General features: G+C 47.4%; 1 protein-coding gene across 1 annotated transcript; it reads right to left on the reverse strand.

Annotated features, from left to right (window-relative positions):
- Positions 1–14,516: 14,516 nt before the first annotated feature.
- On the reverse strand, positions 14,517–14,918 carry NHLH1 (nescient helix-loop-helix 1; the record flags this gene model as incomplete). Its single annotated transcript, XM_081112965.1, has 1 exon — positions 14,517–14,918. One exon carries the CDS (start codon positions 14,916–14,918, stop codon positions 14,517–14,519), a length of 402 nt encoding a protein of 133 aa, XP_080969091.1.

The following is a 14,918-nucleotide window of genomic DNA, read 5'->3' on the forward strand; positions in this document are numbered from 1 at the left end:
CCCTCTGGACACTCTATTAGTCCCTCAACCAAGCATATATTTCCTGCTTCCATCCCATCTGTTTATCCTGCTCCCTCTATGCGGTGTGCCTTCCATTCACCATCACCCTTACCCAAAATACTTCAAGGTCCACGTCAAATGGTATGTTCTCTCTTCATTTTTTTAAAAAATATATTTTATTGATTTTTTACAGAGAGGAAGGGAGAGAGATAGAGAGTTAGAAACATCGATGAGAGAGAAACATCGATCAGCTGCCTCCTGCACATCTCCTACTGGGGATGTGCCCGCAACCCAGGTACATGCCCTTGACCGGAATCGAACCCGGGACCTTTCAGTCCGCAGGCCGATGCTCTATCCACTGAGCCAAACCGGTTTCAGCGTATGTTCTCTCTTAAGCCATTTCTGAAACCACCATTTTGGTCTCATCTCTCCCTTCTCTGAAATCCCAATTCTTTCTCTGGACTTCTCTTACCATATTTTATTATTTTTTATTCTTTAAGTTTATTTTTATTGTTGAGAGGACTACAGATGTTTCCCGTTTTACCACACTTTCTCCCCCTCCACCTGGCCCCCACCCCACCCCAGGTCTTCACTGCACTATTATCTGTGTCCATGGGCTATGCATATGTAAGTTCTTTGGTTAACCTCTTCCCGCCCCTTCTTTTCCTCCGAGATCTATCAGTCTGTTCCATGCTTCCATGTCTCTGGACCTATTTCGTTCATCAGTTTATTTTGTTCATAGATTCCACGAATAAGTGAGATCCATGTGTTATTTATCTTTCTCTGACTGGCTTATTTAGCTTAGCCTCATAATCTCCATGCTGTCCATCCATGCTGTATCAAAGGGTAAGAGATTCTTATTTTTTACTGCTGCATAGTATTCCATTGTGTAAATGTATTACTGCTTTTTTATTCACTCATCTACTGATGGAAACTTGGGCTATTTTCAGATCTTAGCTATTATAAATAACACTGCTATGAACATAGGGGTGCATACATACTTTCTAATTGGTGTTTCAGGGTTTTTAGGATATATTCCCAGAAGTGGGATTGCTGGGCCAAGTGGCAGTTCCATTTTTTAATATTTTGAGGAAACTCCATACTGCTTTTCCATAATGGCTGCACCAGTCTGCATTCCCACCAGCAGTGCACTAGGGTTCCCTTGTCCCCACATCCTCGCCAGCACTTGTTGTTTATTGATTTATTATTGATGGTAGCCATTCTGACAGGTATGAGGTGATACCTCATTGTAGTTTTAATCTGTATCTTTCTGATGATTAGTGACGTTGAGCATTTTTTTATATGTCTATTGGCCATCTGTATGTCCTCTTTGAAGAAATGTCTATTTAAGGTCCTTTGCCCATTTTAAAATTGGATTGTTTGTCTTCCTTTTGTCGAGTTGTATGAATTCTTTATATACAGGATGTCCCCAAAAATGTATACACACTTTGAATAATTATAAAGGCAGTGCTTATTAAAATATGTTTCATTTTTAAAATATAATAGAATCTACAGTCATTGTGTTTATACATTTTGGGGGACACCCTATAGTTTGGAAATTACCCCTTTATTACATGTATCATTGGCGAAAAAGTTCTACCATACAGTGGGTCCCCTTTACATTTTGAGGATGGTTTATTTTGCCTTGCAAAAGCTATTTAGTTTGATGTAGTCCCATTTGTTTATTTTTTCCTTTGTTTCTCTTGCCCTAGGAGATGTATCAGCAAAAATTCTGCTTCGTGAGATTTCTGATATTTTACTGCCTATGTTTTCTTCTAGGATTTTTATGGTTTCATGACTTACATTTAAGTACTTTATCTTTTTTGAGTTTATTCTTGTGTACTGTGTAAGTTGGTAGTCTAGTTTCTTTTCTCTTTTTTTTTTTCCTGCATGAATCTGTCAAATTTTTCCACCACCATTTATTGACAAGACTGTCCTTAATACATTATGTTCTCTTGCCTCCTTTGTCAAATATTAATTGGCCATAATGTCATGGGTCAATTTCTGTTCTGTTCTACTGCCAGTACCAGCCTATTTTTATTATAGTGGCTTTGTAGTATAGTTTGATATCTGGTATTGTGATTCCTCCAACTTTGTTCTTCTTTCTCAAGACTGCTGCAGCTATTCGGGGTCTTTTTTGGTTCCATGTAAATTTTTGGAATATTTGTTCTATATCTATAAAATATGCCGATGGTATTTTAGTAGGGATTGCATTGAATCTATAGATTGCTTAGGGTTTTATGGACATGTTAATGATGTTAACTCTTCCAACCCATGAACATGGTATACGCTTCCACTTGTTTTATCTTCCTCTGTTTCATTTTTCAATGTCCTATAGTTTTCTTAATATAAGTTGTTTACTTCCTTGGTTATGTTTATTCCCAGGTATCTTGTGTTTTTATTTGTTACAATGATAAATGGGATATTTTATTTTAGTTTCTCTTTCTGAGAGTTTATTATTGGTGTATAATAATGCCATTGACTTGTGGATGTTAATTTTGTATTCTGCTACTTTGCCAAATTCATTTATTAGATCTAGGTGGGGTCTTTAGGGTTTTCTGGGTACAATATCATGCCATCTGCAAATAATGACAGTGTTACTTCTTCCTTTCTAATTTGGATGCCTTTTATTATTATTCTTGTCTGACTATTGTGGCTAGGACTTCCAGTACTATGTTGAATAGGAGTGGTGAAAGCAGACAACAAAATAACCCTGCAAAGGATATACAAAATGACATATTCAAGGGTCCTCATTGCAGCAAAGAATTGGGGGAAATCTTATATGATAAATACATAGTGAAATGAACATATGGCATATATAGATAAAACTGAACTAATCCACATACTATGCTTTAAATTCAATCTCATGTATTAAAGCATAACATAATCTTAAAACACAATATTTAGTAAAAAGGAAAAGAAACAAAATGAGATGTACATCCCAATATTGTCCTGAAATGTAAAATATGCAAAATGGTATAATGTATTGCTCATGGATGTGTGTGTGTGTGTAAATAAACAAATTAAAAAGGGATTCAAAGATGTGCACTAAATAAAAGAGTAGATGGCTCTGGGAGGGGTGGCAAGGAAATCAGGATCAGGGGTGAGAAAAGATGAAGCAACAAAAGGGAAGCATGACTAGACCACCAACTTATGCCATACACAAGAATAAACTCAAAGTGGATAAAAGACTTAAATGTAAGTCGTGAAACCAAAAACATCCCCAAAAAAAACATAGGCAGTAAAATCTCAGACATCACCTCACACCTGTCAGAATGACTACCATCAACAAATCTACAAATGACACGTGCTGGTGAGGATGTGGAGAAAAGGGAACCCTAGTACACTGCTGGTGGGAATGCAGACTGGTGCAGCCATTATGGAAAACAGTATGGAGTTCCCGCAAAAAATTAAATATGGAACTGCCATTGGACCCAGCAATCCCACTTCTAGGAATATATTGTAAGAAACCCAAAACCCCGATCAGAAAGTATACACTCCTATGTTCATAGCAGCACAATTTACAATAGCTAAGATCTGGAAACAGCCCAAGTGCCCATCAGTAGATGAGTGGATAAAAAAGCTGTGGTACATTTACACCAGGGAATACTATGCAGCAGTAAAAAAAAAAAGAAGAAGAAGAAGGATCTGTTACCCTTTGAGACAGCATGGAGGGACCTGGAGAGTATTATGCTAAGTGAAATAAGCCAGCCAGAGAAAGACAAGTATCACATGATCTCACTCATGTGTAGAATTTAATGAATAAAATAAACTGATGAACAAAATAGATCCAGAGACAGAAGCATGCAACAGACTGCAGAATCCCAGAGGAAAGGTGGGGATGGGTAGGTGGGTGGGAAGAGATCACCCAAAGAACTTGTATGCATATATGCATAACCCACGGACACAGATAATAGGGTGGTGAAGGCCTGGAGCAGGGGGTGGCTTAAAAGGGGGGGGGGTATATGTAATACTTTCAAAAATAAAGATTTAAAAAATAAATAAATCCTGGCCTGTGTGGCTCAGTGGTTGAGCATTGACCTATGAACCAGGAAGTCATGGTTTGATACCTGGTCAGGGCACATGCTTGGCTTGCGGGCTCGATCCCCAGTGTCGGGTGTGCAGGAGGCAGCTGATCAATGATTCTCTCTCATCATTGATGTTTCTATCTCTCTCTCCCTCTCCCTTCCTCTCTGAAATCAATAAAAATATTTTTTTAAAAGGGAAGCATGGTCCAATTATTTAATGCACCACATAGTATTAATCATAGTAGCTCAATTTTGTGAAGATGAGAAACACTTTTGTTTTACTTAAAATAAACCACAATTTTAAAAGAAGAGGTACTGCGTAAAGTAAAAATAGAATAAATGAAACAATTTTTTCAATAGGCCAGAGATATGAATGTACAATTCACAGAAGAAATATAAACATATAATAAGCATATACTATTATTATAGTCAACCTCAAATAATAAGAAAAATTCTTATTAAAAATTTTGGTTGTTTTTTTTTTTTTTTTTTTTGCCCATCAAATTGGAGAAAAATTTAAAACTAATGCTGATATCCATTCCTACAAAGGGTGTGTGTAGAAATGTGTGGCTGGAAATAGTGTATTTTGATAAAGACCATTTAGAGCGCATTTTGGAAGTGCCCATCAAAATTTTAAATGCACATTCTCTTTTTTTTTTAATAATATATTTTATTGATTTTTTACAGAGAGGAAGGGAGAGGGATAGAGAGTTAGAAACATCGATGAGCGAGAAACATCGATCAGCTGCCTCCTGCACATGTCTCACTGGGGATGTGCCCGCAACCAAGGCACACGCCCCCGACTGGAATCGAACCCGGGACCCCTGAGTCCACAGGCCGACGCTCTATCCACTGAGCCAAACCGGTGCTGGCATAATGCACATTCTCTTTAATCCAACAATTCTTTTTCTAAGTATATATCCTCCAAAAATGCTCACATAAGTGTACAAAAACTGTATATGCATAGAATAATGTGCCCTGCAGCATTGCTAGTAACAAAAGATTGGAATTAATTTAAATGTTCATCAGCAGGAGGGTGGAAGTTACAATACATATGTCCTATGCAAAAGTTTAAAAAGTGAAGTTAGTCCACTTATGCAGATATAAAAAGGTGTTTATAATGTATTGTTAAAGGAAAGTAAGGAGCAGTACATATTAAGGTAAACAAAGTCTAACAGTAAATATATAATACAATTTTATTTTATTATTTTTACTTTTTTTAAAGAATCATTTATTGATTTTGAGAGAGAGAGGAAAGGAGGAGAGAAAGAAACATCAATGTGAGAGCACAACATTGATTGGCTGCCTCCTGCACGCCCCTACCTGGCATCAAGCCTTCAGCCCTGGCATATGCCCTTGACTTGGAATCCAGCCGGCAACCTTCTGGTGCAAGGGATGATGCCCAACCCACTGAGCCACACAGGCCAGGGCCACAGTGCAATTTTAAATGCATGCCCCTGTGCATATTTTGTCTCTGATGAAGAAACAAATGCTCAGAGATTTTTAAGTAACTCGTCCCCGGTCACACTGAAACTCGATGATTTCAGTACAATTCAAAGAAAGCTAAGGGGGCCAGGAGTAGCCAAGCAAGGGGGTATAGAAGGGTACACCAAGAAGGAGGTGTCCTGGAGGAGGAGATCTGCATCTTGACGAAAGGTGGGGCTGGAAAGATGGGCTGGAGCTGCACCATGAAGGAACTTTTACCCATGTTGAGGAATTTGGATTTTATTCTAGAAAGAATGGGGAGCCAATAAAAGAACTTCAGTAAGGAACTGTCCCGATCGAATTTGCCTTTTGGGAGGGTTATTCTGATGGCTGTCTGGAGGGCCGATTTAAGGGCACTTAATCAGGAATCAGGGAGACCAGCTCAGCAACTGCAACAGTGCCAGCGAAGGAAATCAGGAGTCTACAGATGGAAATACAGAAATAGTTCCAAGTCGCATTTAGAAGCAAAATAAATAGGTGTTGATGATGGATTGGAGGTGAGAGCGAGGGAAAGAAAAGTGCGATAGGCAGGGCAGTTGGATGCTGATGATGCTGTGTACTCAGGTGAGGGACACCAAGGGAAAAGTGGGGTTGGGGGAGGAGGGAATGAGGAGTCCAGTTTGGGGAAATGTGGAAATTCTTAGTAAAGAGGCCCAACTCTTCATCTCCAACCTGGAGCACCAGCTTCCTTCTGGACAGCCCCACAGGAAAGAACAACCGTTCTCACTCAGCTCTTATGACGTCACCACTGCTGCCATCACCCCTACAATTCCCCACACCCTTTCTCCTCCTATATTGCCTATTTTGGAATGTGGCCCCCCTGTTTATTCAGGCTCTCAGGTCAGAAACCTGGGAGTTCTCTTCTAGCCTACTATATTTAATCAATTGCCAACCCCAGTTGAATCTACCATTTAAATAGCTTTCCTGCCCTAACTGGTTTGGCTCAGTGGATAGAGTGTTGGCCTGTAGACTGAAGGTTCCCAGTTCGATTCCGGTCAAGGGCACATGCCTGGGTTGCGGGCTCAATCCCCAGAAGGAGGCGTGCAGGAGGCAGGCAATCAATGATTCTCATCACTGATGTTTCTATCTCTCTCTCTCCTGTCCTCGCTGAAATCAATAAAAATATATTTTTAAAAAAATAATAAATAAATAGCTTTTCTAAATCTGTCCTCTTTTCTCCATTCCCACTGCCACTGCCTGGACAGAGTCTTTCTTTCTCTCGGGTGACCTTGCAATGGCTTCCTAAAACTATCCCCTGTGCAGATCTTACCTTCACTTGTCTATCTTTGGAACTGCCCTTAAAGTGACAGTTCTCACTTGTAAATCTGTTGGTGTTCAGCTACTCTACTGAAGAACAACCGCTGGCTTCACATCACTATGTGGCAAAGTGCAAGCTCCTAGCATAGCATACAGTGCCTCTCCCGGCCATTCTCCACGTGCTTACCTCTTGGGCCATTCTCCATCGCTTTCCTACCCCATCAGCCTCCTGCATTTATGTCCTAACAGTATCAAACTGCTTACAGTGCTCTCGCGCTCACCAAGCCTCCTCCGGCCTCCAGGCTTTCATCCCTACAGTGCCTTCTACCTGGAATATCACAGGCTTAGGTAAGGTTCCTTGGGATTTTTGCACTCTGAGATTGTATCCAGGAGAGTGGTCTTGGGCAGGCTCCTGGGGACATCTGCTAAAGGTGCAAAAGCTGGATTAAACAGAGAGAAACGCTGAAATGCAATGCAATGGCAGCAGAGGCCTCTGGCAATCCCACAGGGAATCTCAAACTGAGATGGTTCGCTGTGAGTCGACTCTCCTGCAGCTGAGGACGGGAGTGCCCCTGTCCAGTGAAGGAGGGAATTTGGGAAGGAGGGTCTTGATAGCACTCCACAGAATTCTCTGCAAGCACCTTGGCAGACCTGGCAAACTCCTATCAACCTTCTTTTTTTGTTTGTTAATTTATTGATTTTAGTGAGAGAGAGATAGACATCGATTTGTTGTTCCACTTATTTATTCATTCATTGGTTGATTCTTTTTGTGCCCTGACCAGGGATCAAACCCGCAACCTTGGTATATCAGGACAATGGAGCTCCCCAGCCAGGGCAAAGCGCTATTGTTCTTCACAGCCCAACTCGGGTTTTGCCTGCTCCCTTCCTCATCAGCACTCCCTTGGAGTTTATCTTTCCTTCGGTGCATGACTTCTATTCCTTGTGTGCTATTCACTGTCAAAAAAAGTAATGTGTTTACATGTCTGAGGAGAGCCTGGGTCTGCACTTCAGAACCTAGAACAGTGCCTGACACACACTGGCTACTCAATGAATGTATAGTGCATTGACTGAAATGGGGCTGAGTAATGAAGGAGGCAGCTACAAGGCTCTGAAAGGAGAGAGCTGGGGTTTAAGTGCCAGGAAGGATAAAAGGGAGGACAGTAACAAAGAGGCTCTTATCTGAGGGCCCTCCGTCTCCTCTTGCTTCACTTGGGAACCAAGCTGGAGGCCCTTCTGGGGGACAGCGGCGGTGGGAGGTCCAAGAGTCCCAGGTCAGAGCGAAGCAAGGGTCTGAGCTTAGAGTGGCCAGAATGGGGCAGAAGCCAGCCCAGGGCTGTACCTTGTAAATAGCCCTGGGAGGCAGAAGTACAACCTAAAGGGAAGGAAAGGGCTTCTAGTGGGAGAGAAAATGAAAGTTCCCAGCGTGACAGGTGTCACTCAGATTCCTACGTAAAAAAGGACACAAAAACAACACACTGATGTAGGCACACACAGCAACCACAGAAGGAGGCAAGCATCTCCAGAAATATAACACACACACACACACACACACACACACACACACCCCAAATGAAATGGACAAAGGCAGGGGGAAAATCAATCTGAAAATTATAGGCCGTTAACATATGTAAATGAACACCCATGAATTCTAGTCTCTAGTTACCCCGAGTCAGAGATCAGCCCTCATTCACCTTCAAGAAACCTCCCACAAAAACTCTGATGACAGGTTCTCCTACATCTCCTTCACCCTCCGTCCCCAGAGGGTCTTCTCTTTAGGTTTCTTAGCAGCTCCCAGCCAGAAAGGGGTAAGAGTGAGAACGTCTCTGCGTGCGGCCAGCAGGGGGCAGTGTCCAACAAGCAATAATCAGACCAGGCTCACAGAACCTGGAGGCGGAGCAAGGACCAGAGTCCTGGGATCAATAGGACTTTCTGATCACATCTCCCACCCAGCTCTCCCTCCTTTCCTGTTTTTCCAGCACTCATGAGTCTCCTCAGCTGCAGTTTGTCCATCCTCAGTTTAGCAGATTTCATCGTTTGGTTCTCCCCAACTTTCCAGCGAACACTGAACTGCGGGACCTTCCCTCTGGTGTTCCCATAGCTTCTTGTCCCCTCCCACTTCCTAGGTTCCCACGGTGTTCAGGACTCGTGAACTTTCCGTTGGACTTGGGACTGATGCTCAGGACCCCGCATGAGGGGCTCGAGGCGAGGGCCACCTCTCGGGGGGACATGCATCCTCGCTAGTGCACGACTGGTCTGGTGGAGAAGGGCTGGATGTCAGGCCCCTTCACCGCCCTGGCCCAGCACCTTGTGCAGCTCACCAGCTGGGCAGCAGGACAGGCTGGCCCTGCGGCTTGCGGCCCCCGAGGTACCACTTGGTGAACACTCATTGCGCTGAGCACCGCCAGGATGAAATCACTCAATCCTCCTGACACCCGGGAGGCAGGTCCTATCATCTTCCTCGGTTCACAGACGAGGGGTTTGAGTCCCAGGGAGGCATGAGGTTTGCTCACTGTGGCACCAAGAGGAAGGGCGAGTATGGAGCCCAGTCCCACGCAGGTGCTCTGTCTGCAGGTGTGCGCGTCCTCACCCTCTAGGGCAGCGGTTCTCAACCTGTGGGTCGCGACCCCTTTGGCGGTCGAACGACCCTTTCACAGGGGTCACCTAAGACCATCCTGCATATTTACATGACGATTCATAACAGTAGCAACATTACAGTGATGAAGTAGCAACGAAAATAATTTTATGGTTGGGTCACAACATGAGGAACTGTATTTAAAGGGCCAGAAGGTTGAGAACCACTGCTCTAGTGTGAGGTTGCTGTAGCTGCTGCTGGCCACCCGCCACTCTGCCTCCCTCCTCCCCACTCCCTCTAGGCTGGTGGCCTTCTCTCCCCAAACTAGCGCTCGAGGGCTGTGGCCCTCCGGTTAGCGTCTTTCTCCTGCTCACTATCCTCGCACAGGCAGATCTGAGGACGCAAGGAAAAGGCAGAAAGATGAAGGAAGGGGGCAATAAAAGGAGCCTTCCGCAGGCAAGGGTGGGGAACCTTTTTCCTGCCCAGGGCCATTTGGGTATTTATACCATCATTCATGGGCCATACAAAGTCATCGACTTCAAAATTAGCCTGTTTGGTCAAACGTTTAATGAACTCACCTCTAATGCCTTGGTAGAGCCAGACCCAATGATTTCACAGGACTTATCTAGCCCTGAGGCTGGGCGTTCCCCACCCCTGAGAGAGGGAGAGAAGGCTCAGAAGGTGGACACTGGATGGGGACAGAGAAGGAAGGAAGCTGGGTGAACCGAGGAAGAGGGCACAGGCAGGGCCTCCATTGTGCGGGCACAAAGGGGCCATCTGCCTGGCAGCCTACGCAACGTGTGTGTGTGTGTGTGTGTGTGTGTGTGTGTGTGTGTGTGTGTAAGGGGAGAGGGGAAGGAGTGGCTAAGAGTCCCCTCCACCCCATTCTCAAACCCCAGGGGCTCTGCTGTCTGCTCTGGCACTGGGGGTGGGGGTTGCTGAGAAGGAGGGCAGAGAGGAGCAATTATGACAGACAGGACTGGGGGGCCAGGGCCTGCAGTAGCCAGGGATGGAAGAGGGCGCGGACAGCTGCAAGGGGTATGACCTGATGAGAAGGGACTGGAGGAGGAAGGGAGGGGGAGGGGCCAGAGCCCTCCTTGCCTGGTGCCCCAAACTGCCCCTGCCTCACCCCACTGGCCCTCACCCTTGCTGGGTTTTGGAGGATGTGAAACGAGGGCCCCAAGAGGGCCTGCTATTCTGGCCTTCCCTGCCTCCCTTCTCCTGGTCTGCTGGCCCCGGAGCTCTCTTTCCCCTTCTCCCTCAGCCTGGGACTTCATCTCCCTGACAGCCTCTCCCAGCGCCTGGTCCCTCTCCCTTCCCCCTCTCTCTTCCCCCTCTCACTTCCCACCTCCTTCCTCGCCCCGTCCTTCAGAGCCCAACAACAGCGAGGCCAATTGATTATCTGAAGAAATTCGGAGCTAGCAGTAGAACAGCTGCAGCTGCCACCTCTTACCACCCCCAGGCCCTCAGAGATCCCTAAGGAGGGGGCCTGTAACCCCGTCTGCTTTCCAGCCTGGCAGAGTGAAGAGTGAGGGGGGAAGGGAACTCGGGGGACTATGGTTGCTGTGCAGGGGGAGGCACAAAGCACTCAGGGCCAGTAACGGAAGAACCAGGTTCTAGTCCCAGCCCGCCATCGTGTGTGAGTCCCATGAGCCTTGTGGATAGTAGTAACCTGCCTTTAAGACAAAGGTGTTGGGCCCTAGCTGGTTTGGCTCAGTGGATAGAGCGTCGGCCTGCAGACTCAAGGGTCCCAGGTTCGATTCCAGTCAAGGGCATGTACCTTGGTTGCGGGCACATTCCCAGTACGGGGTGTGCAGGAGGCAGCTGATCGATGTTTCTCTCTCATCGATGTTTCCAGCTCTCTATCCCTCTCCCTTCCTCTCTGTGAAAAATCAATAAAATATATTAAAAAAAAAAAAAGACAAAGATGTCGGATGCAATGCTTTCTGTGCTCCCTTCCCACTCTTGCCCCTGTAGTCCTCTGAGTAGCTCTGGCCTCCCTCTGGTCATGTTCTGGGCAGAGCACATGTCAGTCTAACTCAGATGGGGAAGGGAAGATATCAACTCTCCTCTCGAAGTCTAACTCAGACCCTTCTTGCTGCTGATGCCATTCATCCTGAGCTCATCACAGATGAAAATGGCGCCCTTCAGAAACGGAGGACACCTTAGAATTCCCCTCCCAGGGACTGCCTTCAGCCTTCTCAGGTGATCTCACGTTTGAAAAGGATCTTGACGACCATGTAGGCAGGAATGTGCTCGGTGGTGTCACTGCCTGCCCCCTGGACCCCTCCTCCTTGAGACTGGTCGTTCCATGGTGGGGCAGTGTTTCTTCCAGTGCGGTAGTCTTTCTTGCAGTAAAGTCTGTCTCCTGTAACTGTCACCTTCTGGTTCCGGTTCTGACTCCTGGGACCACACTGAATGTCTGATTTTGTTTCTTTTTTTGTTTGTTTGCTTGTTTGTGTTCAATATTTGAAGATGGGTAGCATGTTGCCCCTTGTAAAGACACATATCCTCAGGTTTTTAACGATTCCTCCTGTGGAGGAATATTCCTTCCCTTCCCCATCTGAGTTAGACTCCAGGCCTTTAGCCTTCTTGACCACATGACTATGAATACTCTCTAGTTTATCCATGTTCCATTAATATATGGGGTCCATAAAGTGCCCCCTGTCATTTCAGGGAGGCAGAGGGGCCTTGGTTTAGAACAGGGGTCCTCAAACTACGGCCAGCGGGCCACATGCAAATACAAATATTGTATTTGTTCCCGTTTTGTTTTTTTACTTCAAAATAAGATATGTGCAGTGTGCATAGGAATTTGTTCATATTTTTTTTTTAAACTATAGTCCGGCCCTCCAACGGTCTGAGGGACAGTGAACTGGCCACCTGTTTAAAAAGTTTGAGGACCCCTGGTATAGAACATAGAGAACCTGGGTTTGAACTTTATCTCTGCCCACAAGTAGCTGTGTGACCTTGGGCAAAGCCCTCCTCCTCTCTGGGCTTTAGTTTCCTCAGCTGGAAGTTGATTTCAGGCGCCTCCCAGGATTCCTCTGGTATCCTCCGTATCACTCTCTTAGTCCTAGGTCCATTGTCTTCTCCCCAGTATCCTAAGGTGGGGGGATACAACAAGAGCCAAGAACTGAGATTGCAAGGAATTTTGACCCAATTTAGAGACAATACCAGGAAAGGCAGTGTTTCATGCCATGACTTTTCCCAGGAGCGTGGACCCACAGATACATGTTGAACTTGGGTTCCATGGGGACACTCAGCTCCTTCTCAGACCCATTGGGAGCAGGAGCAGAAGCACATCAGAGAGATCGGAAAGCGTCACTTGATGAGTGCCCAACATGGGGGTCCATGAGGCTTTAGGGGGGAGGTCTGGGACCTGTGTGTTACACCTTCCTCTGCACCTCCTTACTCTGTGACCCCTTCTTCTTCCTCTCCTCATTTACCCACCAGACTGCACTCTCAAGGCCCCATCAGAAGAGCCGTCACGGCCTGGAACCCACTGTGCCCACCCTACCATAACCTGCGGGCCAACTTCCCAGCCCATTCAAATGATCCAAGCCATACCTGGTGGTAGAACGAGGTCACTTTAATTTTTCCTTTTGTATGAAATCGGAAATGCAACAGGACATAGGACACAGACCCCTAGGGCCCACTCTTGGGGGTACTAGAGAACAGGGAGGGATTGGGGGAAGGCTGGAGAGAGAAAAGAGGCGGGTGGGAACAGGGTGAGGTTGTCTGGGAATGGAGGGAGCTGAGGAAGGAACTGGGAGCCCTGGATCTGGGAGAGGGGCACCATCCCAGAGGACTAGGGTGACAGACAGATGGCTCTGAGGAGGGATATGGGGTATTATGAGCAAAAGGGATCCCCACACACACCTGCAGTTGCAGAAGGAGCACGAAAGGGAAAGGAATAATCAGGGAAGAAGCAAGAGAGGCCTGGCCAGGGCTTCCAGGAACCTCCTCACCCACCCCAAAGTGCACAACTTGGCAATAAATAGTAATATTTATAAATAAATAAGTAAATAAATAGATGAATAAATAAATACATAAATAAATATCCTTGTAGAGCTAGCAGTTTGGTGCGAGGGAGGAGCATGCTGAGTGCAGTGCGCTCCTTGCTTTTGCACAGGTCCTAGGGCCCTTGTTCTACTGCTGACCCCAGGCTCCGGTGAGCACGTGGGGCTCAGTGACAGGGGCAGTGGGGGCAGAGCGCTGGAGGTGGGGTGGGTGAGGGTCACTCCCCTTGCTGAAGGCAGTTTAAGGAAGGGGGGCGGGGGGTGATAAACAGGCCCTAGGACCAGGAGAGCTGAGCATTGCCAGAGGGCCATGCTTGAGGCACCCTCCGCGTCCCAGGGAGGACCTGATGTGGTTTGCACATTTTCGTGGTGGGCTGGGATGCAGGAAGCAGAGGTGAGCTCTGGCCCACCCATTCCCTGGGATGATTTGGGGACATCATCCCCTGCCCCAGGATCCAGGCTGGCCTTTCTCTAGCTCTGCACCCAGGGAGGGAGAAACCTGGGAAGGAGGGAATGGGAGGGGCCGAGGAGGGGGAGCAAATAGCTCAGAGAGGGCAAGGCACTCTCTACTGAGTAAGATCAAGGCCAGCACCTCCAGGAACAAGATAGAGAACAGGAAGGCCTTCCCCCCAATGTCAGCTACTGGGACTCCCCGCCACCGAGATGATGTCATCTCCGCAGGCCCCTCTGCCAATCTAGACTGAGATCTCGGAGGAAGAAGCCCACCCCTTCCTGTTCTGATGTTCCCTCCCTACCATGGGCAGGAGGCCCTGGAACAGGGCGGAAAGAGGATGGGGGGAGGGGGTGTCTGGGTCTCTGGAAATCTGTACCTGGGATAGAAGAGGGAGCAGCCCTTGAGAGAGTGAGGGGGACCCAATGTGTGGTGAGCTTAGTAAATCCAACAAGGACTGGACACCGACCTCGCCTCCCCGCTGACACTTCTAACAGCTGGGGCCCAACCACACACTGAGAAGGTGCCCGGAGAGCAGCCCTGGGATGCTGGGTCGGTCACGACCCGTGGGGACATCATCCCCTACCCCAGGCCTGGGGGGCGCCATGCCAGGGCACAGGGCTCAGGAGAGAGGTGTCTGTTCTAGTCAGTGGGCCAGGAGAAGGGACCTGGGGGGGCCCGGGGAAGGGTGCGCCCCGGCGCCTTCAGACATCCAGCACGTGGTTCAGGTAGGAAATGTAGCAGATGGCCAGGCGCAGGATCTCAATCTTGGAGAGCTTCTTGTCCGGGGGCAGCGTGGGCAGCAGCTTGCGCAGCTCAGCGAAGGCCAGGTTGAAGGCCTCCACGCGGATCCTCTCCCGCGTGGCGTGGGCCGTGCGGTACTTGGCTGTGGCCCTGCGCCTGCGCCGCCGTTCCTCCCGGCTCAAATGCTGCAGGTCTTTCCTGCCAGGCTCTCCTGGCTCCAGGCCCCGGGCCTGGCCCCCTCCCGGCCCCCTGGGCCCAGCCGCGTCAGGGCCCGCCCCGCCCCCATAGTCACTGAAGCCTGACTCCGGCTCCGAGTGGGCGGGAGGCAGGTCCAGCTCCATGGCGTCTGAGTTGAGCATCAT

Source organism: Myotis nattereri (assembly GCF_964212035.1).
Source record: "Myotis nattereri genome assembly, chromosome: 18".
NCBI lineage: Eukaryota > Metazoa > Chordata > Mammalia > Chiroptera > Vespertilionidae > Myotis > Myotis nattereri.